The following is a 26786-nucleotide window of genomic DNA, read 5'->3' as shown; positions in this document are numbered from 1 at the left end:
ACCTGGCTACTTCTCCCGGCTCCACAGCGCCATATTTTCAGTGCCTGTAAAGGAACTTTTTAGAACCACGTCTTTATACTGCTGTGCAAGAGGCAAGGATTTCTTAGGGCAGTATCTTTTATTGGACCAACTATGTAGGTGGAATAAAGTCATTCAAGCTTTCAAATGCAAGACAAGGTCAGATCTGAGCAAGACTGCCTTGCATAGTTGGCCAAGAAATTATGTCGAGGCAAGGATTTCTTAGGGCGATGACTTCTGTTGCAACACAACTCTTACGCTATTGGAAACTGCAGTCCGACCTCACGGTATTTGCAGTTGGGTGTACCAAAGATTACACTATCTCCACGGACAGTAAAAAATATCTTTAAGGACAAAAAGTAATATCTGCGAAAGGCAAGCTAACCAGTAAGCTGTCACCTATGCACGGGACGGAAGAAACCTCCGTGCCCGGTGCACAGTGGATACCGATCTTTGGATCTTCTTTATTGAACCAATAGGTGGCAGCAAATGGCCTCTAGAAATGACCTTGTGCTTCTACAGCTGGCAGAGCTCTTCCCACCCCGAGCCCCTCAAGGCCGTGCCAGGATCGCCGCAGTCACAGGAGCCATCAGTCTCTAACTTACGCACTTGTCTTTCAGGACGTACATGACTTGCTAGCAGTTTTAAACATTAAATCCAGAAGAATAAACATCTAAGCACACGTTTGTATTATTCAGACTTGGTTCCTTTCAACAGCCTCTACGACCTCATTAAGTAGCAAGATTCAAATGACCACAAATACTACTTACTTATTATTTCAAGCTTTATTAGCCATTTAACAATGGAAAACTTGTTCGAACTGGCAGTCTTGGATACTCTCCGTTAAGGTGTGTATTTATACGGAGCTCGTAGAGAAGAGATGGAAAATGCAACACGATGGAAGACAACTTACTGAATACAAGAAAGGTGTTTTTAAGTATAAAATTGAAAGATGCCTTTTAAAAGTTGATTGGATGTCAGCCCTGATTAATTTAGCAGTGAACTGCTACATAAAAGCAATATTTGGTCTATTCTGTAAAGCCTCAACACATTTCAGCATGATAGCCTGCTTTACTCTGTTTTCCATTAGGCAGAGACATGCAAAGCAAAGGATCAGATAGGATTTAAATTTCTATTTTCAGTTTCATTCTCAACAGAGTTCTGCTTTAATTAGGGGCCAACTGAGTATCACAAAAAATTTTTAAACAGATGTTTTCAACTGAACGATTATGAAAAATGTTCTTGTGGCTGCACCTCCACTTGCAAAACAAAATGGGAATAGTTGTATTTGAAATTAAAAAGGAATGTTTCAACATAGCAGATGTCTCATTAAATGACTTTTTAAAATTTAAAGAAATGATGATACAATTTAAACAGAGCGCTGTTAACATTAATCATGATTAGGCCCATTTTAAAACCACACACAGTGAGAGCTTTGCGTTTTCCTGAGAAACAACTTAATCCGCAATTATTTAACATTCAGCGATGGAACCTTAGTCAACCCCACCAAAAATGCCCGAAACACCATATTATTTATTCTTCTTTTCCCTCACTCCAGGAAAATTTGCCTGTACTATTCCACTCTCAACATGAAACCAAATGCGATGAACCTCTTCCATCACAAACAATGCATTCAGTCCATTTTTTCTAACATAGTGAATAGTTTCCTAACGTTATCTTTCCATGTGCGCAACTGCTGGAGGTGCCACAGGCACATTACGGGAAGGGAAGGGATCCATGCAAATCACAGATGAAATTGGATGTGGCTCACAAGAGACTATTAGCACGTCTCACAATATGAAAAAGTCTGAGAGCTGCTAGAATACAATATTAGCTTTGTAATGTGCTCAGACATACTCGCTGAAAGACAATGTGGCATTTACCGTTGGCTCTGTTGGCAGCCCGGCTCTGTTTACCTTTGCAAATACTCGAGAGGGAAAATGCTGCAATTTGCCTTTGCAATGTGTCTCTTATCAGAGTGGATGTGTGTCATTTTCAAACATACACGTACCCCCTGGATTTGCAGGTGATAGAGGGGAGAAGAGATCACTTTTGTCCCAGTTAAAAGAAAGCTGTATAGCACCTATTTCCTAATGCACAGGAAAACAGTTGCTATTTTTTGCTTATTGATTTATATGTTTTTCATACGTGAAAATTTGATCCACGTAGTCATATATTATAGCCTGACAGGAACATATCGGCCTGAAGTCATACAGCTTTCAAAAGGGGCATTTAACCTGAGATGTTACTGAGCGCAGCTGCAACATACAGAAAAGTTGTTAAAAGGTAAAAAATGACAAATAGCATTCTTGGCCAGACCAAAGAACAGCAGAAAACGTTTCACAATCACAACTTCTTACTCTCATAAAAGACATTTTGTGGTCTGTAAGATGGTACACCATTGAATTAATATAGCCAGCTTACCAAATCTTAATTGTCTAGAACATGCATCAAAAACGTCCATTACCCAACGTGATGCAGCATCTCCGCCTTCACGTTACTGCATATTATAACAAAAGCAATCAAGTGCCAATCACAAATACAATCTTCTTCAAAGTGTCCCCATTTGAGGACAGATGAGGAATAATATCAGAATATACACAGTGTTCTTTTTTTTTTTTGCTTCCATCAAAAGCAACCTTACCGTCAGCCACCGGAGAACCAGTTACTCGGCCAGTGGTGGAACCAAGTTCTCCCGGGTAGCAAGTATGTGCAATTAACCCAAGGTGTAAAGCAGATTTTTAATCCAGAAAGCAACTGCATCTTCTCCCAAGATACATGCACATACACGATTTATTTCTGTGGCCTACAAACTTTTGCTAGGTGCTCAAGAAGCGTAAAGAGAAGCACAGAGAGACGGGTTATTTATCAGTAACTAGAGTTTTCTGTACGTCCGGCCTCAGCAAGCACATAATGTGGAAGCTGCAGTTTCCAATTCAAGATGCCATGCTCTGCTCTACATTTTATTTGTGCCATTTGTCTCAATTTGTATTTCCTTTATGCAGTGGATTACAGTTGAAAGGCATTTTATTCCTCCAACCACAGTATGGTTCCCCAGACCTCACCCCCCACATAGGTAATATCCTACTGACAAACAGGACACGAACCAGTTTGTGTGTGAATATTAACCAAAGGAAATTAAAAAAAAAGGTGCAAATGAAATTCATATTGGTGGATCTCATTTATGGAACTACAAATCATTTGCTAAATATTTTTAATTTACTTTTACATGATAAAAAGCATCAACAATACAGAGTAAAATAATGCTGAATTAATTAGACCTTTATTTAGACAATGAACTAAGGAAGACTACAGTCATGCAATTACTGAAGTATTAAGAGACTAAAGTGTGGCACAAACAGTGATGAATGCCGTCAAAGAAAAATCTCTGGCATGTTCCCAGCAACTGGCTCTTTACCCAAAAGAAAACAAAGGCAACTGTTGGTAGGAGGAGAGTGTGAAAATATAGCAGCAATTTTCTTTTTTAATCAATACCATGCCAAATATTTTTGTCCTGTTCAGTCTTTCACAAACTTTTCATTGAGTTATTGTAGAAAAGTAAAGGTTTGTGACAGCATTGTACAGGGAACAATAACATTTTTGTACTGCCTGCTTTGCACTGACCTATTCGTGCTAGCTTTTCATTTTATCATATCTCTATGCAAAACTCAGAGGAGTCAACAGCAAGACAGAACAGACGCTGTTAGAGAAGGAAATATAGTTAATAAATGCCTATTCACGATAAAACAAAATTGTTTGCAATATTATTTTTTAAATATATGATGGGTAGTTGGAAACTTAGTAATAAGACCTATTAAAACTTGAAGCAGCCCCTTCACCACAGACTGCTCGAATTACTCCAGGGTAGAAAAGACACTTTACAATCTACAGTCCTTAGACAAACTGAATCCTTTGAACCCCAAATTCAAACAGCAAAGGTGCAAGGAAATCTAGTTGTGGAGAATTAGAATTAGGTGCCATATATTCATGTCAACTTCCCATTCAAAAGCTTCTCTGATTTCCTGTCCACTTGCACTCAACTTTCAGAGGAAAAAAATGGTAATTTTACATAAAAGAAGCATTTTTTACTCAATGATCCACTCAAGATTAGTGTTAAGACAAGCAAGTGGAGGAAAATCAGGGCTCCATCAAAAGCGGAGTACACACTTGCTGTTTTCAGACAATGAAGTCTCCATCTTCCCTTCGCTGGTGTGCAAATTTCTTTGAAGTCCTGGCTGGCCGCACATGCAACTCGCTGTCCACAGCACAGCACGATAAATACATTTTGGATTAATTTAGGGACAGCTAGGAAAAAACATTTGAAAAAAATTAATAGCTGCATCTTGATAAGGCCAACGTGCTAATATTTCAAGCATGTTCGACCATCATCAATGGAAGGGTATACTATTTCTCCGCAAGAACAGAGAAGGAATTTTCCCCCTTCCTGAACAGCACGGGATAGAGCCAGTTGCATGGGATCATTCAGACTTGCTCTAAAGGGCTTCAGGCCCTACCCTTCCTAGGAGAGTGCAAGGCCCAAGGAGGAGAAGCCATACATTCAAAGCATCACATTCCAGAACCTACGTGGCACATTTCACACAAGCACCTTCCCGCAAAAGAAGGATTTTTATGTTTTGAAAAGATAAACTCCAAGCAACCCCCTAAGAAATCGATGTACGTCATTCGCTCTCCATAAAATAGCTCATAAAAACTGCATCGTGCATGACCTTCCATTTAAAGCAGACGAGATTACTTCATTCGTCAAAAGTCAAGTCCTTCATAGAACGGCTAATAAGAATTCGTGCTTTCGAATCTGGAACTCGCACATGTCCAGGGCTATATTTTAAATCTATCCCTCAGTACAGCATGATGCCATCAGAACCAGAAGTACTGTCAGACATGCAATTTCAGTGATGAAAGTATTCAATCTCAAGACAACCAAGGGCTGAGGTCATTGTACAGTTCTGGAAGGGCATATAATGGTCTAATCCTGCTTGCTGTGGATGGGAATGCTGCCAGCTGACTTCCACGGAGTAAGATCAGGTGCTGAAAGCTGGGATTTGCATGGCCCTTGCTTTTGACATGACTCTTGGGGCAGTGTACATTTCCCACCGTACAACAGCTCATTTTCCAGCTGACAGGCAGGAATTCAGTTCTTTCCGGATTTTCTGTGTATAAAGCTCGTGCTCGGTGATACACATCTGCCAACTTTTTTACTTTAATATCAGTGTGCGTTCTGTAAAACACCTACTAGCTAAATCTGTTTATTCAACAAGTTATCAGCCTTTGATAAGCTATCAGACTGGGGAACAGGTGAAAAGACTCCTGATGTTCGGTTTACCTGCAGGGGAGCTGGCAGATACGAGTGCTGAAGTACTGAGGGCCACGCTCATGTTGGGGGACTGCTGGAGAGGGAAGGACCTGATGTGGGGGAGCCAAATGTCAGGGAGAAGCTGGAGGAATGGAACTGGTTTGGGGCCACGAACAAGGCAATGTTGGTATCGCGTAGCAAAGCCGATGTGGTTAGGAGATAACTGATGTCACAGAGGCTGGAGGGAGCAGGGGACAGAAACGCGAGGTGTGGGCAAAGCTGATGTGTGTAGAGCCCTGAGACGGAGACTGGGGTGAAGCACTAAGGCTGGGGCTTAGAGGGACAGAGCCGTGATGGGGGGCACAACCGCTGTGAGAAGGGAAGAGGCCGGCAAGAATTTGGGGGTTAGACGATGGGGGAGAAAGCCAAGCAGTTATTTAGGATTTTCAAGTTTGGGGAGACAACAGAAAACCGCCATCCAGTGTTCCAAAGCGTCAAGATTGACCCAAAAAATGAACATATAAATGTTTTCATCTCATGAGTTTTTAACTTTGGGGACTGGTTCTATTTCAAAGTGCTTATCAAGCTATATATTGGGTACATCTTCAAAAAGATACGTGAGACTCATTTTTCACTTTCATCTTTCTTCTTTGCGCCGGTTGCGTACGTGCCGCGTCCGTGGCTCCAACGCATCGGAAGTGTCAGCGATGATCCCAATTGACCTTTCCCTCGTGCCCCAGATTCAGGCAGCAATTCCAACTAGAGCGGCTAGTAAGAACTGAACGCAACAGCCCTGCTTTTACGCTCCTTCAGTGAAGTAAATTTTGCGCTTTCATCCCATTGCTAAGCAGCCCTTTCTATAAGCGCTCTCCACCACGTTAAAATGCTTCAAGCTGGAAACCAATCCTCTCAAATCAATATTGAAAGTGACTGGCAGAAGCAGCCCTGAGTACAAGAGAGCAGGTGCAGAGGACTGATTAGCAGCGAAACGAAGAATGAATGTCTGAAGAAGAATATCCTGCATTCGACAGCTTGTCTACCTCTATCCATCCCCACTATGCAGTTGGTCCAATAAAAGATATCCCCTGACTGTCTCATAATTAATTCCTGGACCATCACGACTATGACACCGCTCACTAACACTACCATCGCAAAATAAATTCAGGTCAACTGTACCCAGGGAAAGACAAATCAAAAAACCAGAAACCAAAGATTAAAGACGATACTTTAACAGACAAGATGATCCTGAAATTATGTGTAGAAAAAAGACTTTTATGGATTTTGCCTGAAAGGAAACTACTTCCATGAGTCTGTACAGTTCAAAAAACAACTGGCTAAGTGGCTGTGGTGAGTAAAATGCCTTTTGCACATTTTGCCTATTGCCACTTATAATACAAAATACATCAGCATAGGTCATAGGACACTTCTCTCCAGATCTCCACTTTCTAACTCATTTTCTCATGCTCCAGTCTTTGGAAAACATTTCTCTTCTTCGTATACATGGACAGTATCATTTAGGTCTGATCAGTTTGTCAAATGTCACCAAATCTAATAAATCAAGAGAAAATAACTTCCAGCCAGGGATATAGAAGAAAGCTTGAACTTCATAGCCAACTACCAACTTGATATTTGGCAGTGGATAATGAGAGGCAAGTTGTTAGATATTTCTAAGATAAACTGGGTGCCAGGAAGACTCGACACAGAAAGGTGGAGAGACTACTCAAATGACCCAAGCCTTTCAGAACGTATTTGTTTTTCTTAAAACGTCACTTATTTTGCATCATGCTTCTTATTATATCACCCTATTTCTAAATAATGCAGAGAAACAGAGTTTGATCATTTCTTATCTGAAGTAATTAGTAATCCGCAACACCATTTCAGAAGCTTCAGGTAAAATCCTAATTCCAATGGAAAAACTCGCAATGGCGTCAGTGAGGCCAAGATTTTACCATATCTGCTTGTTATTATTTTGAACGTGGAAATGCAAGGCTGGGGTCTGAGTATATGTAGCCGCAGCTACTAATTACCCTCTATTTGTAATTAATAGTTTGCCCACTACCTTGACCTGGCCAATAGCTCTATGTTGAGGAGCTTGTATCTCATTTATCAATACTATTAATGCACATCTCCCTCTCTGAAGGTACCACGTGGTTTGCACGCTTTCCACCCAACTTTTTTGACTGTCTGCCAAGACTGGCTACTTTGAGGTAGGTTACCATGGATATGCATCGACTCCGGAGCTCTTCTCTGGCAGTCTTGGACCGGCACATTGACTCATTTCATATTTTGTCTATATTATTTTCTCTTGGCAAACCTCAGCAAATGCCACAGCTTTATGTAAGCTTGCTTCTTCTTAGCTCTAATCCCAGTAAGTCCCCGCGTTCTTGGGCTGCGTGCTGCTCTCCGTGCTCTTTCCAAGTACAGCGCTATCTTGCTGCACAAGAAGTCCTATTAAACACCACTATCCAGGAGGAAAGTAGTGTCATTTATGCAAGACAGAGGCAGAACTGGTCGCTGCTTTGCCATTTTTGCTAGGCTGTCATTGTGCTGAGACATCTTTAATAAGGTGTTAATAATCTCTCGCTTACTCTTGTTTTTTAACAGAGATTTTTCTCCGTTTCCACTTAGTGTAATGGAGCACAGCTACAGTTGCAGCCTTCTTCTAATTTTAAACCTAGTATGTAAATATGTCCTAACTGTCTCAAAACCAAACTAATCTGCTTGCAATTTCATATACGACATCTCATCCCAAAGCGGGGTTGAGCTTTGGGGGTTTTTGTTTTGTTTTGTCTGGGGGGGGGGGGGGGGGGGACTGAAATCTTTGGGGCAAATCATACAAGAATTTCAAAGTCATCTAAAATTGTCCTTTAAGGTTACTATGGTGTATGAAAGCTGATACTATAACATTGTTTTCTTTGCTTTTTTTTTTTTTTTTTTTTTTTTAATCAGAGTGAGAGGAATCAGACAGATCTTGGAAACATCCACTGACTGACTACTACCTGGATTGGAGTCAAACACCTTTCCTTCAGAAAGACTGTCAAAAACGTTTCTAAGGCAGAAGCAGATATGGACTAAACAGGACAGACCAATCCCGCCATAAGCACCTGCCACTGGCTGGAAGGAAGCTGCCCCCATTTGCATCAGACTGCATTTAATCCAAAACACTGATGTAATAACTTCCCAGTTGTTACTTTTGATCAATTAGAGAGAAATAAAAGCACACAACACACCTTGGATGCATAATACCAAGCTGCTTCTATTATACTTTCTCCCTCTTCTATCATACACATGTATAAAAAATAATAATAAACCCCACACAAAGGTCCCATGTAAGAAATCTCAAGGGAAACTCAGAATTTAGGCACGCATTATATTTAACACTAAACCTGAATGAAACTACTGTACTGAAAATCCAATCAGTCTATGTATAAGTCCAATTAGCCATCTAAAATCATCCTTCAGCTCCTATTTCTAATTGGAAGCAACACAAATTTAACTCACCTTTTCCATGTTAAACCTACTTTTCGCTCTATGCTCTGCAAGGCTTAGAGCCTTTCCAAAGCTCAAACTTATTAGAGTTTTATTCCCAAGCCCCAAACCATGGAAAGCTTGTTTCATAAAAATAAAAGAGATAGAAAAGACCTGTTGGGTTATACAATTATTCCTCACATCATATTGTCTAGTGTTCTGACCAGTCTTATTTTAAGTGTCCTAAGCAAAATAATACTGCCCATCAGCAGCACCAAAAAAAAATCTCTCTGCAACACACTGGTTTCAGGACCTCTAAAGCAAACTTCTTCAAACTAGATAAACAGCTATAAGCCAGACTTGCCCACCAATATTTACAGCGTCTTCCCATGGAATATGCACTGAAAGCCAAAGTCTTGGTCCTTATCTGCTAGGCACTCAATGGCCTGGAGTCACTCAGCCAAAAGACTGCCTAGAGCTTCACAATCGGCACGGTGGTTGATCGTGTTGCTCCTCTGGGTTAGTACAATTTTCTATGCCGACAGCAAGGGTCTGCTGTGCAGGACAGACCTCTTTCTCTACGCCTGGTCCAAGACTGAAGGACGAAGCACCACCGGCACTTTGGCATACGAACCCATCAAAACCGTTCTATGTTAAATTGGCAACGAATGACATGGCTCTATCAGCCATACCGCTACAAGAAGATTCAAGTAACAGGCTAGCGGGGTAAATCAGCTCAAGCTGCTGAAGTAAGAGTCATAAGGGAACTCCTTGAACAGCATAACCCACCTGAAGGGAAGCTGTGGATCTACACTGACTCGGACTTCTGCGCTACGGCTCTGCTGTATTGGGTACATCACTGGAACAAAGCTAATCAGCATGACGCTGACGGCAAGGAAATTGCACAGAAAGCTGATTGGCAGGCAATTTGGGAATGGATTCAAAGGCATCCATCCTCACTGTGCATTCGACATGTTAAGGGTCTCCAAAAGGCTGACACCTCAGAAGCCAAAATTAACCAATTAGCAGATGCCGCGGTAAAGAAAGAGGCGCAGGGAGACATTTCGGCAATACAGACCCGGCCCCAAACCACCAAAACTGGATAATTCAGGAGCAGTATGCTGTCCATCAGGAAACTGGGGAGGTGAGATGGGTGCCATCCCCAGTGTCGAGAGGAAATTATTAGTGCCTGTCATAGTCTCAGCCATGATGCACCCGCGGCCACTACAGGCAGGGTGCAGGAAACTGCCTACTGGCCAGGGATGTCCAAAGAGGTAAAGGAGCGAGTGCAGAACTGCTGGTGTTGTGCAAGGGAGGGAGCAAAGCCAAAGGACCTCGGGCTCCTTTTCCACCAGAAGATAGTGGGTGCAGGACAAGGGATCCAAATGGATTATATTGATAAGCTTCCCCACGCAGCCAGTGGAAACCAGGACTTGCTGGTGATTATAGACTCTTTCAGCGGGTGGGTGGAGGCATTTCCTATGCACACACACTGCTGACGCCACTAGGCATCCACACACCACCAGCGATTCCTCCCAATTCACACAAGTGCTTCTTTACCCTACCTGCCCTTGTATAAACCAGGGAGCTACGGGTATGTTAGTTATTTCATTAAAATATTTTTTTTAAGAACCTAAAAAACCAAAACTATACTGTATCTATCATTTTCTCCTTGTGGATAGGAGGAAAAAAAGACTGAATAAGGTGGGACTAGAGTGCTATTGGAAGGTACATGGATCTCCAGATGTTGAGGACAGCATAAGAGCCTACGCAGAGTAGAGCAGAACTGACATGAGATTAGTCTACACGAGACACTAGAAAAGCACTAAACTAATTCTACTACGCATTAGCACATCCTGGCAAAAGCCGTGCTAATGCACTGATGCGCAGTAGAATTAGTCTACCATAAGTCTAGAATTAGTCTACCACGTCTACGTCACGTAAAAGATGTGTGCCAACGCTACTGCTCAGTGGCAGCAATTGGAACGCATTAAGTTAGTGCCCGCTATTACAGGTACCATAATTATAGCCCATTACATGCCCACAGTAACACAAGTAGTTTGTTTAATGATTCCTATAGATAAAAGATAGAGAAGAAGTGAAGATCAAATATAAGATGAGGACAAAGAGAAAATTTTAAGCTGTACTCTAAGGAAAATTCATATTAGCAAACATATTGGAGGTTTTTTTTTTTGGGAGGGGGGGTTAAATACTGAAATCATAAAAAAGCAAATGAAAGTAAACCGTTTTAATCAGCCATTTTATTATGTTTGCTACAGCATACTTCCAGAATGTCACATGCAAAAAGTATAAAGCAGTATTAAAAGCTTCATTTATCTACTATATGAATTGCAGAGGTCAGCCTGTATAGAATCTGGAAAAGTATCTTACAATGTGTTTTAATATTGGTTAGAGGGAGTGGAAATCCCATTTTTTTTTGTTTTGTTTCTTTTAGAAGCCACTAGATCAACCTATGGAGAATACTGATCATCCTGTTAGAGCCCAAAGAGAAGTGAGCAGAGGAAAGCTGTTTCTTGCAGCTAAACACCCAAGGTAAATGCACAAGCTAAATTTTAAATGACTATCCAGGACGTTAATTGGTTTCCAGATACGACAACAGCAGCTTACTATTTAGCTCTTTCAAAGGTCAGGACCAACAGTTGTCAAAGCGTCAAATGCCGGCACCTTAATTCAAATGATAAAAGGATTTCCAAAGAAAATGAAAGTGTGCTGTATATTTAATGTGCAGCTGCAAAATGCTTAAAACAAAATCCTGATGTATGTGCTCACACTTTACTCAGTCCAATTCTCAGTGAAGTCTCTGGGAGTTTGCCTTTATAATGAACAAATATGGTAGGAATACGATCGTTATGATATGCCCCTCTGACTACTGCGCATATAACAACTTGTTTTTAAAAATGTTTGAAAATGACAGAAAGAAGGAAAATTATCTTCCTTGAATCTCAAAACAGTATGTCTCTCGTATTCTTCCCCCTCCCATGTGCTAAATGCCAATTGACTGCAAAAGGAGAACCACACAGACAGGGATGAATGAACAGCAAAAGATAAACTCAACACTGAGGACCTGAATGAAAAAGTGATCTAGAGAAGAAAGAAAACATCTAGTGACCATGTTAAGAGTCATTTTGTCATGGCGCTGACTAAACTGAGGGGCTAGCAAACAACTAAAAACACTGTAAATTTAAAGAGACAATTTATTACTTTCATACCAAAGCATTTTATTTTACCAGCTTAGTTGTTACAGGAAATATAGGTGGTTAAATTCCATCAGTAAAGACCCACCTCCAGAAAATGAGGATACTTTGTTATTGTGGGGATTTATTTGGCAAATAAGTATGGAAAAAAAACCCCATTTGCACCTCAATTCCAAGGACACAAACAGTGCAAATCCTGCTTTTCTCTTTTCACCAGTATTTAGGTTGGTCGCCCCCTCCGGTGTCTAGTCCCTGCGCAGATGTGGGTTGCAGTCCAATGTACCTGCTTGTGCTACTTTTGGTTAATGACTATTTATTGCTGACTCGTATTTAGTCATGTTCAATTTGAAAAAGAACATTTAGAGTGAGTCAGATAACTTCCTAAAGAATGAAAAAAAAATGCAATGGAAAGATATACTTACCTTGAAGTACTCCAAACTATTTAACAGTATACAAAACAATGCACACTTTGGGGCCTTTTGGAGAAGAAGAATAGGTACGTGGAGAACTTCCATATTAGAAAGAAGCTTTGTCTGCCCTGTTTTATTTTTAACATGAATTGATGCTTTAATGACAACAGTGAACAATTTCACAACAGAAAGCTATTGTGCCAATAGCCCTCTCAGTGTGTGTTGTTTAACACCCAGGGACTTAATAAAATACACAGCTGCTTCTAACACAGCTTTATCCAAAATAAAGTGCATTATGGTTAACGTGCAGATCAAACACATGATTTATGCATGTGTGATACAGTGGAGGAAAGAAGCAAATTATATGCAACAAAGGAAGGAAAAGGAAGGGAACAATGGCTCAGCTACATGAATCTTTGAAGACCTTCTGTCTGCTCCGGTTTGTATCTTGGGAGACAAAGGATGACTGCAGAGACAGGGAAGTCTAGAAACACATGACAGGTCTTTCTCCTTCCTGTACTCCCCCTTCTTCCCAATGAAATCTCTATGTGGGCATAAATAAAGTACCTATAAACATTAAGTGATGCTCTGTACTTTGGATCCCCCTCTCCAAACCCCACATATAAACACCCTCCGTTGGAGGAGAAGACAGACCAGTGGCAGACTACTATCAATGGAAAGGCAAATGAGGAAGCACAAAGCAGCAAATCCCAATAGTGTGCGAGCGTAGTGCTCTGCTTCTCTTGCATCTGAGGATGTTTAGGATGTGGGAGCCATGTCTTCTCCCCTCCCTGACCAGGTACTAATCCGTACTTCTCCAAAATGAACCTCGCAAGGTTTCCTGAGCCTCACCATGTAGTGGGGCGTCCAAGCCCCATATCACTACCAGTTCTATAAAGAATCCATAGGTGTATTATAAAGGTTTAGATGTTCTCTGATCCACCATGGACTGTCTGAGAACTTGCTGATGGCATCTAACAGGCAAAGATCTGTAAATTATACTGCTTGCTATGGTATTTGCCATATTCCAGTGGTTGCTACTTACAAGACCATTATTGATAAGTGACAAAGAGGTAGATTGCCAGTAAATTATAAGTCTACAACTTCACTTTGTAACTCAAAGGTCTGAGCTTTACTCCTGTTACTAATGAGTTATCCCACTGAGATGAATGAATAGCATCAGCAGCACCAGAGGGTCTGTTTTTCATCAGTACATGCAGAGCTACGCAGGTATATCTCATTAAAGCTGATATTATACAGTGTTACAGATGCATAAAACTAATACTTACCTACCTCACAGTGGTGTTCAGAGGCTTAATTAGTCTTTGCGAAGTGCTTCAAGACACATGGATAAAAAGCTCTATTGGATGTCAACTGTTTTCTGATTATAGGAATGACTGAGGCAAAAATCAACAGAGAATTTACATGATCATTAAACATTCTGTATGTAAGATGGAAATCCATTCAGAAAGTGGTTCAGAAAAAAGCATGCCAACTCAGGTGGGTGGAAAACAAGCCACTTGGCAGGCCATTTCCTTTGACATGGAAAATCACCTTGCAACAGAACAAGGATAGCTCATAACTCCAGGTCAGAGGTTCCCAAACTAGGTCTGTGCAGCTGCTTCTTAGTGGTTCAGGCAGATGGCAAGCTAAAATATCCTCTAGCTCCATCTCCTCGAGGGAAGCACCAGTCTAGACACCTGAAAGCAGTTACCTTAAGATAATCCATCCAGGCACAGAAGAAAGGACCAGCCGGGGCCACTGAGGGAGCCCCTAGGAGATGCCAAGATGCCCACTTCTGCCAGAGCTGCTGAGGCTTCAGTCACTGAAGCAGACACACCACCCAGACACTGCAAGAGCCACCCCCACGTGCATTTTTTTTCCTGTGGTAGAACCCTGTGCGTGACTCTGTTTAACATGAAGAAGCTGGTGGATGAAAACAGCAACCACAGTCTTGACAGGGCGGAGATATGGGCCTAGTGGCAAAGGAGAACCAGGAGACCCCCATCTCGCTGCAGCCTTCTTCCACTTCTACAATATGCATTATCACCGAATGATTGAGCAAATGCCTAAGGACTTAGAGGAAAGTGTTTGAGTATATACACCTGTTTGTTCCCCAAGAGGCTAAAAGCAATCAAAAGTTGCTCTAGGAAATCTGGGGTTGCCTGCTTCTAGAGGCACACCCTGGAGACCCCGGGAAAGCTAGGCAGGCACTCCTATGGCTTGAAGGGCCGAATCCTGGGTGTGAATTCCTGGGGCACACAGCACCCAGCCCCTCAGACCCTGAAAGCACCTGCCTGCCATAAAGCAAACAGACACATCTGCCACAACAAAGCAGGAGAAATTATTACTATGTATTGGCAGGGGTGTAGGTTGTAGCTGTGGACATAGCCAGACAAGGTTCATTGGGTAAATGTGATAACTTTTATTAGACCAACTCAAATAGTTGGGGAAATTGGTCTTTGCAAGCTTTCGGGTATAAATCCCCTTCGTCAGGATGTGGAAGCATCTGCAGTTGGTCTGTGCTCTTCCTGAATGGAATGGATAAGCGTAGGGATGTCTATCTGCTTTCGCTTTGTGCCACCATAAACACTTTTACAGCAGCACACAAAGGTGACATCTGTTTCCACCCTGAGAGTGACTGGGCTTAAGCTGTGTTGGTTTTACTTATACAGATACTTGTTGAAATCTGTAGCAGGAACTAGTGGGGGGAAAATCACAAATAAAGGTTGATTCAGATCATGTATTTATCTCTAACTGCTCATTTTTCTGCTACAGAAAATAACCAACTTCTGGAGTTCAAAGCTTCCTGTTTGCTCAGCAGTCTTGACAATAGAAAAGAAAAACTGTGCAATTACACCACTCCACTCGCATACAAGCTATTTCTGCTTACGACATTATCCTTCCCAGAACTATACTGAACCCAGATTCTACTGTACACCAGTTTCCATATACCCTGTCTGGTATATGAAGTTGTAGGATAATGGATACATGCTGTGCAGATCTGAAAGCACAGACTTGATCCAGACCACTGGCAATGAATCATTCAATACTTTAACAACAACAACACAAAGAGTTCAGGCTGCAGCCTGATAAAGAAAGACCTAAATTATTTATAAGGAAAAGAGAGCATGAATAAAAAGCATTTTAGAGCATGTCTGAAGATGCTAATCAACTCCAGAACAGATTAAACTGGTCTTTTTCCCACCTTAAAATTGCCTGAAGGCATATAGATCTTATAGTAACAAATGATATTCTTCATAAAACTTGTAAGTATAGCAGTTTGTTCCCTCTCACCTTAGAGAAAAATGTAATGAACCATATTAGATAGCATAAGAAACTCTCTCAGTTAACTAGGCTTCATCTGCTCGCAGAATTGTTCATGGAAAAATATGCCGTATACCAAACACTGGAGTACATCAAAAGGAATTTATGTCGGCCAACAAGGAATATATTTGCTATTTAAACACACTGGCATTTCTGAAAGTAGATGTTCAATAAATGCTGTGCATATTTTTTCCATTTTTTTCTATTTATGAACAAACTTTTATCCAAATAGTTTAACTCGCTCAATAGTTTTTGGATCTATAACAATGGGAATAATCAGTAAAAACTTGGTGAGCAACTGTTACTTCCCTGCACATATATCAGAAGCATGTCTTAAAGTAACAAATAATTACTGAAGATTTAAATCAATGGAATAGAACGTGTTTACACTTTGGAAGCAAATATCAAAAGCTCCGATTTTTCATTTATTTTAATTAACTTAGCAGGAGACCATAATCTAGTTACAATCTTAGGGCCCTTTAAGATTACCCTTTACCAGAAAAAAAATCCTGCCCCTACAGCATATTGCAAGAAAATAGTGTTTTGCAAATCATTTTTTCAGGGCATTTAGATGGATTACTGAAGTTATCTTTATACCTTAGTATTCATGTAAAATGCTGCTCTATATTGCATATAATACTAGGACAATTTTACATACTACTTAAATGCTTCTTGATATTTAAATGCACCTATAGCACTAACTGCATAGCATATTCATGGTAAAAATATCAAGTGGCATGCTTTGTTAAACTGCACAATAAACAGCATGTACTGCATTTCTTAGTATAAAAATTATTTTAAAACAAAATAAAATATGCTGATAAAAATGTGGATTCCTAAAATTTATAGAAATCAAATAAAATTGTGAAAAGAACCTCAAAACATTAATGTTATGAAAAAGTTTGCAACAGTTAAGAACTACAATCATTTTTTACTGAAGAATCGTTTTGCTCAGTAGAATTAAACCCCCAGTAACCGAGTCTATTCTGTTTTCTTCTTCCCAAATGTACCCAGCCCAAATTGACCTCAGTAGGGACACGTATACGGAAGAGACCCCCCCCCACCACAGAAAGTGTCAAATATTGGTATCGCTTCCTTTTTTTTTTTTGTTTACAATCATCTGGTTTCAAAGACCTACTTGGTGTTTTTATGAATATAGTATATGCCAGCTTTGTTATACAAACTGATGCTCATGTCAGCCAACAAGGGACTCATGTTAAAACTCTAGGTCCCACTGATATCCAACAGAATTTGATGAACCGGTCATCAGGTTGAAGCCTGACCTTGAATTTGCTGCATTAACTGAAAAGTACAACCCATGAAGAGACAATAGGAAGAGTGAGAGAAAAAACCACTTTTACTGGGCATTTTTCATTCTTCTTGTTCCTTTCAAATTTCTGTAGCCTCTTGCTACGTTTTAAAACTTCTCTGAGTGGAACAGAAAAATAACACCACTTTTATATGAACACAGAACCTCTTTCTTATCCCTGGAAAAGACTTTAAAAAGAATGAACTTCCTGAACACAGTATGTTGCATACTCACTTAAACCATACTGTTGTCTCTGCTATCTTGAAATACATGCAGGAAACAAAATCAAGTATGGTTGCCATTAAAAACAAAAAAAAAACCAAACAAACAAAAAAACCACATTTCTAACAGCTACTACATCATGGGATCTGACAGCCTGCATTCATTTCCTAGTTTAAGGAAAGGAATATATGGGATTTTCTACACCCTGGCATGGTAACTTGTTTTTAACTGTTGATTACATTTAAAAATCTCTTTGGATCTATTCCTTGTTAGAAAACAATAGAGGCATCTTGTTAAAACTAATGCAACCGTTTAGAGATTTTTATCATTGTTGCTTTTGCTTTAAAACTGCCATTAAAAAATAAATAAACCAACAATTGTACCACTTGCAAAGAACAATTTTTCCAGCTATTTAGTTGGTCTAATAAAAGATTTCACATCTACTCAAAGAGGAAGGGCGTTTGTGCCCAAAAGCTTGCAAAGAACAATTTTTCCAACTACTGAGTTGATCCAATAAAAGATATCACATCTACCCAAGAAACCTTGTCTACCTACGTCCTTACACCAACAACCCTGATGCCCTGAGGACGTTTGGTTCCCCGGGGACAAGTAACAGAGGTGCACCTTGCACTACCGTTACTTGTCCCTGGGAAACGTCTGTGCCACGTGTGCTTTGGTGCATGGCAAGTTACCCCGAGTGGGGTAGGGAAGGTTGGGGCCAGCCCAGTGCTGGGGGCCTCCCGAGGCTGCAGCAGTGGCAATTCTGCTGCATGGAGGCTGGCTGGCAGTCGCAGCATGGCTCTGGTGGGCTGGCTCCACTTCTGAGCGGCGCATGCTGCTCATGCATGCACTGCTCCGCTTTCTTCTTCCACGGTTTTTTGACCCTGGATATCCAGGGGTCAAAAAAAACCCGTGGGGGAAAAAAAATCGGAGCAGCACACGCATGGGCAGCACTCTCCTTTGCAGTGCAGAGAACATCCGAATGTGCAGTTCACGGCACCGCAGACATGTTTGTAGCACCACATACCACACGGACATGCTCATCTGGACACGGCCTGAATGACTATCGCTTTTCTACTTTGGTGTTCTTTTAAAGATACACTTATATCAGTTTTGTTGTTTTATTAATATTTTTTTCAACTCTGAAAAGCAACTCATTCATTTTACTGTGAAAAAATAGTAGGAAGCTGTTTAAAAATTTGCTTGCGTTTTATCTTGTAAAACAAAACATCCCATAAATGTTATTTCTAAGATTTTAAATATTGCCAAGGCGGGGGGAGAAATCAAATACTCAAGAATTCCACAAAGTGGAATATTTGACTGTAAAAAGCACAACGCCGCTGTCCTAGTCACAGCAAGAGTCTGCAAAATACTCCTGTTGTTGCCATTTCTTGCCTCATCTCTTCTTTTAAGTCTAATTTTGATCTGTAAATTATACAGAATACAGACCATGCCTTCCATTCTTCAAAGACATACACACTGTTAACTTTTTATATGTGAACAGTCCCACTGAGTTCAATGGGACTATTCACATCTGTGACGTTAATGATGCACCTAAGTGTTCACAATCAGTCGACACACTTTCTGTATGTTGCGAGGTACCTGCCATTACTGAAGGGCTGGAGAAATGCACACACCACAAAAGAACAAACATCCCTGAAGAAAAAAATTGGTTTAGTATTAAATTCCGCTTCTCATCATTTACAAGAACCATTTGGTTTTTCAGTCATCACAAACAACGAGGGGAGGAAAAAAAACCACAGAATCAATACTATTAATACATATGTCATACGCCTCCCTTCTTCACCAGGTAAAAACACCAGTATTTCTCTACTCTCATGACCAAGTTTTTATTGCTCTCGCTGCTCTTTTCTCAGAGGATTATTTAATTAGTTGAAAAATGCCACCGGCGCTCAGATCTCGTGTTCAGGGAGGGAGTCTTCAAAGCTTGTTATGTTTAGGTATCTAAGGGACTGCAAAGCACTGTGTTACCCTACGATACATGACCAAAGGACAAAAAGAAAAAATACTTTCAACACACTTAAAATTCGGGGAGGCCAACTTGCAGGTAGGGTGCCACAAGCTGCCTCGGCGTGGCACACAACGGATCAGGGCAGGGACAGGAAGCACAACAGCAGATAGGGAAAGAAGCAGAAGGTAGAGCAGGAGATTGGGCATGGAGCAAAAAGACAGCAGCAGTTCAGGCCGAGGAAGGAGATGGGAATGGCACTGGGGGAGGATGTGGAGCTAGTTTGTAGCATGCCTGCCAAAAAGGATGCCCCCCTCCCCCTATCGCCTTACATCAGTGTCTCTTTAATAGGAATTAGCAACCAGATCTTGGAATCTTAAGATACGCCGTATGCTTAATAATATAAATAGGCAACAGAAAGGAGAATTAGTCATCCTGAAAAAACCCCGACTTGTTCCCATCTGATGCTTGCAGAGTACAGTGAACATTTGAGAAGGTCAAACAACAACTGGGGTTGATCAAGAGCAAGTTTATGTCCCTCTCGCAGAAGAGAGCTGGTAGGAGGGTCCCTCCCTTCCCAGTTTTCAGACCTGTGCACAATCTTGACGTGGTTCACTGTTCTCCAGATAAACAAACACTTCTGTCTTCTGTGCCCAAAAGCAGGACTAATTAGGGACTGAGCTCTAACATTACAAAGGCAGTTGATATGCTGTGAGATTCCTAGAGAACCCAAAACAAGACACGAATGTGTAGGAAGCAGCATTAAGACAGATGGCAATATTCTTATCCTAGGTAGAGTAGAGCTCCAATATGGAGGAGACTGAACTTGCGATAACACATGGGGAAAGGAAGTGAATCACTGCTCGAAAGAAAAGGCCCATCTTCCCAGCAGAAAAGACGGGAAAACAAAAGGGAAGAAAATGTACATGACCTTGTCTGGACAACCAGAATTTCTGTAATAAAGGAAGGCATCCAGGTTGTAGCCATGTTGGTCCAGAGGCAAAAGAAATCAGAACTCGTGGCAGAAGCGATGGCTTCTATTAGACCAACAAGATTTTTGCAGAAAGAAATCTCTTTAAAGAAATTAAAAAGACTTTTTTGCAAAAATCTCGTTCGTCTAATAAAAAATATCACCTCTACCATGAGTTCTGTAATAAAGGAAGACATTACATTTCTCTTTGTTAAGTATTACTTGACACCAGAGACAGAGTAAAACTAAAGGTTTAACCTTATAACTAAACTAAACTACCTATAACTAACTTATAGTGTGAAAAGATGTGTGTGGCATTGTGATTCTGCTCAGAGACAGCTCCAATGATGTCCTCCAGCTCTCCCAAAGGCCAATCAGGGAAAGCTCATCTTAAAAGCCGTCACAGCAATATGAATTATGAGCAACTAAGAAGTGTTGCAATGGAAACTGTCAAGTACTTCCAGTTTCTAAACAGCTCTAAGCCCCAGGCCACATTCAAATCAAATGAAAGGCTCTGCATTCATCTCCAGAACTTCTACTTTACCATTATCGCCTAACTAATATCAGAGAGCCCCATCTACCGCATGAAACCTCACATACAGTCTGTATTGAGCCCACTTCAAGGAAGTGCTACAGAAGCACAGAGTGGATATGACCTACAGTAATATATTATGTCAAATAACTTCAAACATAATGTTAATAAAGTAACATTGAACAAATGGATTCCATTTATGAATTGCAACTAATCAATTATTTAAAAGCTGGAAGAGTGTCCATTTCTGATGCAGATACACAACCTAGTATTGCTACAAACAGGATGTGGTAAAAAGAAAACTAGTTAAAGGTGGTTATTCATTCTGCTGAGATACAGGCTGTACTTCCCCATGAGCTGGTATTGCAGAGAAAGCAACTTGTGCCTGGAACAACAGATTGGCTACTTAATTAACTGTTGGCATAGCAGCTTTTTAGCTGGCTGAATTATCTATGCGTTTCTCTTTAACTAACTGCAAGAGTTCTGCTGGAGTTTCAGATCAGACTGAAAACTGTGAAGCTGCCATTTCTACCCAGAGGTGCTCAGTCTGGTTTGGAACAAAAATGCAACTTATTTCCCTCCATAAATGTGGAAAAGCAAATAGAGAACCAGACACTTGAAGAAGAAGAAAGTTTTAGGGCCACATCAACCTCAGAGGGGCGACTGTCACGTCACAGACCGGAAAGGAAGTAATGAGGACAGATCAGAACTGAAAGAGGGAGATCAATACTGGTATGCACACTTTGAGAAAGGATATTCAAAAAATAGAGACGTTTCAGAGTGCCCCTGCAGGATCTGCAGTCTAGTAAACAACCCATCCAGTTAACTAAAGATAAAAAGAGAACTTGATCAATACCTAAAATTACCTACGCAGGAACAAAATATCTGATGACACTGCATGGTCCATAACTGAGCGGACAAAGGCGTAGCAAGAATCAGCAGCTGGGAGTTGAAGTCAGCAAGACTCAAACTGCGAGGATGATTTAAACCATCCTCTTGCTATAAGTCTGTGCTATCGCTAGCAGAATGGAGCCCAGCGTTAAGTGAGGCAAAAGTACACTGCAAAGAAACAGCAACAGCAAAAAAAAAACTGGTGCTTATTAAAGAATATACTATATTTACTGTCAACGCATTTGCTATTATATGATTTGATGACTGGTGTACAAGCAATTATGCTGAAGTCTGGAAATACAAACAAGCTTGTGGCAAAGAACAAGCCAGAAAACAAATATCAGAGCTATGTAAACCACCAAAAGAAGGGAAGAAAATATTTTCAACATAATAAATAAACTTTTTCAGTTGAACACACCCATAGATATCACTGATCTTTTTTCCATATTCCAAAACCTCCTGCAGAAGAGACATGCTGTCTCTCACCTTTACTATCTCATTCTAGCACGATGACTATAAAGGAGCTCATCACAGCTCTGTCCTTAAGGCTATACACAGTAAAGGCAAAGCAAGTGTAAGGGCAAAAGCTAAAAATACAAAACATCTCTGAAATGTGTATCTCTAGACCTAGAGCTGAGTAATGTGTTTATACAAAGCGCTGGGGTCCCATTTTGATAGGGAACACTTGGACTTACCACAGTATAAATAAATAAATATGGAGATTAAAATCTTTCTTATTTTTATTACTGAGGCTATAGTTGCCTACTTACTTAATAGGACACTTCCAAACAACTGCCTCAACTTTTATTATTCTTTGGAAAGAATATGATTGAAAAATATTTAACCAAATGGATTAGAAATGGTAACATTTAACTGTAAACCTACCAAATTAGGGTTACAATCCCCCTTTGTTTGGCAATGCTGCTAAAAGATCAACTTGCTTATTTTGCTACTGCTATGCAACAATACATCAATTATTCAAGAAGCAGAAGTGTTGGAAACTCCAGCAAACAAACAGGCATTAGCACTGTCAAAGGGAGGATCTGGGTGTTCTGAGGCAAAGTACTTTTGGCTGGAGTGGAAAACTGTTAATCAATCCTGGTGCTTGGAAGCCTTGAAGAGCTTTGCTTGACATTTGTTTAAATGGGACATTTGTTACGTTTTTCACATAAAAAATATGGCCAACCTTTCAGTTGTTATAGTTGGATGGAAGCCTTTGTCAGACTATTTCATATATCAAGTTTAAAGAATGCTTCCATGAGACTGACCTCTTCTAGAAAGTGCTTTGAGATCTACAGATGAAAAGGGCTATAAAGGAAATAGGTATTACTGTTTCTTTCAAATTGGGGGCATCTACATGTGCACATTTACTGTGCAGTAACCAAAATTACTGCGCAGTACAGGTGTGTGTCTATACATGCATGACCGTACTGCACAGTAAATATGATGCATTGCGGTAATGTGGACATAAATTTGATACCTGCATGATACAGGTATCAAATTTACACCCAATTAGTTACTGTGCAGTAACACACATGTAAATGCCTTACTGCACAGTAACACTGGGCGTGTGGACTGACTTGGGAGTAACTTATTACCAAGTGAGTCCACACAGTGTTAATGCACTTTAACACCTGCATGTGTAGACGCCAACCTATTCCCACTTACTGCACAGTAAATTTAATGGGCTGTAAATGCACATAGAGATGTGCATTAGGTAGACGTGCATATAGCCCATTAGGTAGTATTTTCTATCTAGAAACAAAAATGTTTTTTAACCTTGATAGCAGGAGTCTCTTGACACCCTTCTCCCACAGCTATGCCAGTGCACAGCTGTAGCAGGGAAGTCTGAAGATGTCCTCTCCAGCCAGAAATAGAGGTGAGTCACTGGCTTGGCCAGACCCAAGGCCAACCCACAGCACTACACTCCGTGAAAGACTAGAAGGCAATTACCACTATTTTCTGGAAGGGCCACTGAAGAAGAAAAAAAAAAAACCATCTTTCGCACAGTCCTGGGAAAGAGGGAGAGAAGCCCAACATCTTCTCCTGCTGCAAGTGACTTTCATACTGTGCTCGGTGGCCAAATGAGACCCCAAATGAGGTGAAAGACAGGCTTCTAGGAATAAAGCAGAGCTGCAAGGATTCCCAGCACTCACACTGGCATGGAAGGACAAGCCCACTACCAACATTAGCTCACTATAACTTATTTCCTAAACAGATTTCAACTACTACATTGACATGCAAGTTAGAGCAAGTGTATTTCTTTACACTTAATCAGCTGTAACAATTTCTTTCCTTTAAATAGTGTGCCCCATGATCTCCAGAGTAATCAAGCGTGCAGATCTGTTGTTATATGCTCGTATACTTGGATTGCCCTTGCAGTACAGAGAGAAAAGAACAGAAAACCCTTGGCCTTCATAGTCTCAGCATTTACTCCCCAGACTAGAAAGGGCTGCTGATAAAGTTACAGTTCTTCAAATCTCAAACAATGTTTTTAACCATCCTATTAACTCCTGTCCATATTCTACCATATCTACAGTTCTGATCTCCAACAGGCCATATGTGCAATAGCAAACAAATCTTTAAAATATAAAACAAACATACTGGATTCAAATAGAACTTACCAATCTTCTGATGGAAAATCTTATCAAAGGTTAATTCTCCTCTCTCCTCAAGATACTTCTGCATCACACTGCGGATACTGAAAAGCAAGAAAAAAAATCCAAGAGTGGAATGATCACTTATTTTTAATAAGACAGTTTACAAACCTTGGAGAAAAGAATAACTGAAGTTAAAAGGAGGCAGAGGCAGGTGCATGAATGTAGTAGGGGTGCCACTCTGTACCTGGCTCTTCAATACCTACTACAGCAGATAAAGACTGCTGCTTGATCCAAAATCCATAAAAGCCAATGAGAACCTTTCCATTGACTTTGACAGACTTTGAACTAGGCCTAAAGCAGCACAAGAGGAGACTGGGGGAAAAAAAAGTAATCCCATAGCTGGGAGAGCAATCAAAAAGCTGAACAAATTCTGCCATCTAATTTGTAGTACTCAACATGGCAATTTTTTTTTTTTTTTTTTTTTTTTTTTTTTTAAATCAAGAATACATTCCAAGCTCTGGAAAACTGGACCGAAACTGCTCATGCATGATCCTTCTCTAAATGGTGATTTTTTTAAAGACTTGTGAAAGCTTAACAAGTTATTTTTGGGGGAAAATAATCTATTGTATATAATATTATTACATTTTTTTAGCTCTAACTAAAGGGGGTGGCTGAACATTTATGCTTCGAGTGTGCCAGGCAAATTACCAATGCTGAGTGGTATAATTTTGTTAAAATTTTCCATGATAAAACCCATACTTTTCTCCTAATGGTTAAATATATCATATCTGAGCATATAAAGGATGAAACACAGTAAGCCTGCATGGTTCCACAGCAGGTTCAAGATAAGTAATACGGTTATAGCCCTCTTCACCTATATTTTTGCCCAATGCAAGGTTGTGTGCGAATGAAGGAAGCAGGTTTTTTTCTTTTTAATGCAATAGTTATATTGCACGGTCAGCTCCTATTCAACATGGCCTGTAGCTTTCCACTCAGCACCTTCAGCCAGGAGACGCTTTGGATGTGAGGGTAGGCATTGCCTTAGCTGTCAAACCTGCTGCAGATTTTCCTTGAAATGGAAGTTAGGGCAGGGGAAAGTGCAAGTACTAAGCCCATACCAGGTGTAGCACAACTGGCCGAGTCTTCTGACGACAGGCCAAACCCTGTCACCTCTTTCTAGTTACCTGCACTGTGGACGCCAGGTATACGCTAAGACGCGCTCAGTCTGGCTGTTACTTCACTTCACTTCTGCACACAGACCGGCATTACTGGCTGTCTTTCAGTTTGGATTTTTCTTTTACTGTCCCTTTCTCCCTCTCTCCAAAAACAGGATATTTTCAAATATTTCATTTAAAATAAGGAAAAAATGCTCGAGGTTTTCCAAAAGTACCTTAACTACCTCACACTGCACATACTTCAAATCAATGCAAATATTCAGAAGTTTAATGAGTAGTATGCGTAAAACCACATGTGTATAGCCAGGGCCATCTAGCACTGTTACGGGAATCTTAACTTCGGCTTTTCCTAATTTATAATTTAAATTTATGGCCCTGACATTGTGTTAATCCAGTTTTGATTTGTACTTTTACCTATAGCATTTGGTATCTATTTTTGAAGACTGTGGTATCACCATAGCAGTTCAATGGAAAACAGTACTATATACTTATTTTACTACCACCTACAAAACAAGTATAGTTCCCTTTGTAGGAAAGAAAAACAACTGGACTGAGTCACATGACTACCGAGTCCAACAGTTACCTATTTGCAGTGGATTCTGCAGGCAAGTATTAACAAGCAAAGTAACTGCTCTCATGTGACTTTTCCTTGTTTTTTTATAAAGCAACAGACACTTTTAGGTCCCCCTATTTTTAATTCATAGAATCATAGAAGTCGGGTCAGAAGGGACCTTGTAGATCTTCAAGTCCGACCCCTGCCTGGGCAGGAGGGAAACTGGACTTAAGTGACCCCAGCCAGGTAGGCATCGAGCCGCTTCTTAAAGACCCCCAGGTTAGGAGCCAGCATCACTTCCCTTGGAAGTCGGTTCCAGATCCTAGCCGCCCTGATTGTGAAGTAGTTCCTACGGATGTCTAATCTGAACCTACTCTCCAACAACTTGTAGCCGTTATTCCTTGTTTTCCCGGGGGGCGCTGGGGGAAACAAGGTCTCCCCCAAACCCTTCAGGTCCCCCTTAGTGAGTTTATAGACTGTCACAAGGTCCCCCCTCAGCCTTCTCTTGTGAAGGCTGAACAGGTTCAGGTCCCGTCGCCTCTCAGTGTAGGGTCTACCCTGCTGTCCCCGGATCATGCGGGTGGCCTCCTCTGGACCCTCTCAATGTTGTCCACATCCCTCTTGAAGTGGGATGCCCAGAACTGGACACAGTACTCCAGCTGTGGCCTGACCAGTGTCGCGTAGAGGGGGAGGATCACCTCCTTGGCCCTATTTGAGATGCACTTGTGGATGCACGATAGGGTCTGGTTAGTCCTGCCGACCGTGACCTCGCATTGTCAGCCCATGCTCATCTTGGAGTCAACGATGACTCCAAAA

General features: G+C 40.8%; 1 protein-coding gene across 6 annotated transcripts in view; it reads right to left on the bottom strand.

Annotated features, from left to right (window-relative positions):
• Positions 1–26786, bottom strand: part of GRK3 (G protein-coupled receptor kinase 3) — a 105328-nt gene that overhangs the window by 56448 nt on the left and 22094 nt on the right. For all 6 annotated transcript variants that reach the window (XR_003093184.1, XM_025199552.1, XM_025199564.1 and 3 more), the window contains one exon: positions 24267–24343. Coding sequence is in view for 4 of the 6 variants with exons in the window: in XM_025199552.1 (XP_025055337.1) it covers positions 24267–24330 (64 nt within the window). In the remaining 2 variants the exon portion in view is untranslated. Of the gene's footprint in view, positions 1–24266; positions 24344–26786 lie in introns of those variants that run through there.

This window comes from Alligator sinensis, unplaced genomic scaffold (assembly GCF_000455745.1).
Source record: "Alligator sinensis unplaced genomic scaffold, ASM45574v1 scaffold628_2, whole genome shotgun sequence".
In the NCBI taxonomy this organism is placed as follows: domain Eukaryota; kingdom Metazoa; phylum Chordata; order Crocodylia; family Alligatoridae; genus Alligator; species Alligator sinensis.
This window is presented reverse-complemented; position numbering and strand designations above follow the sequence as displayed.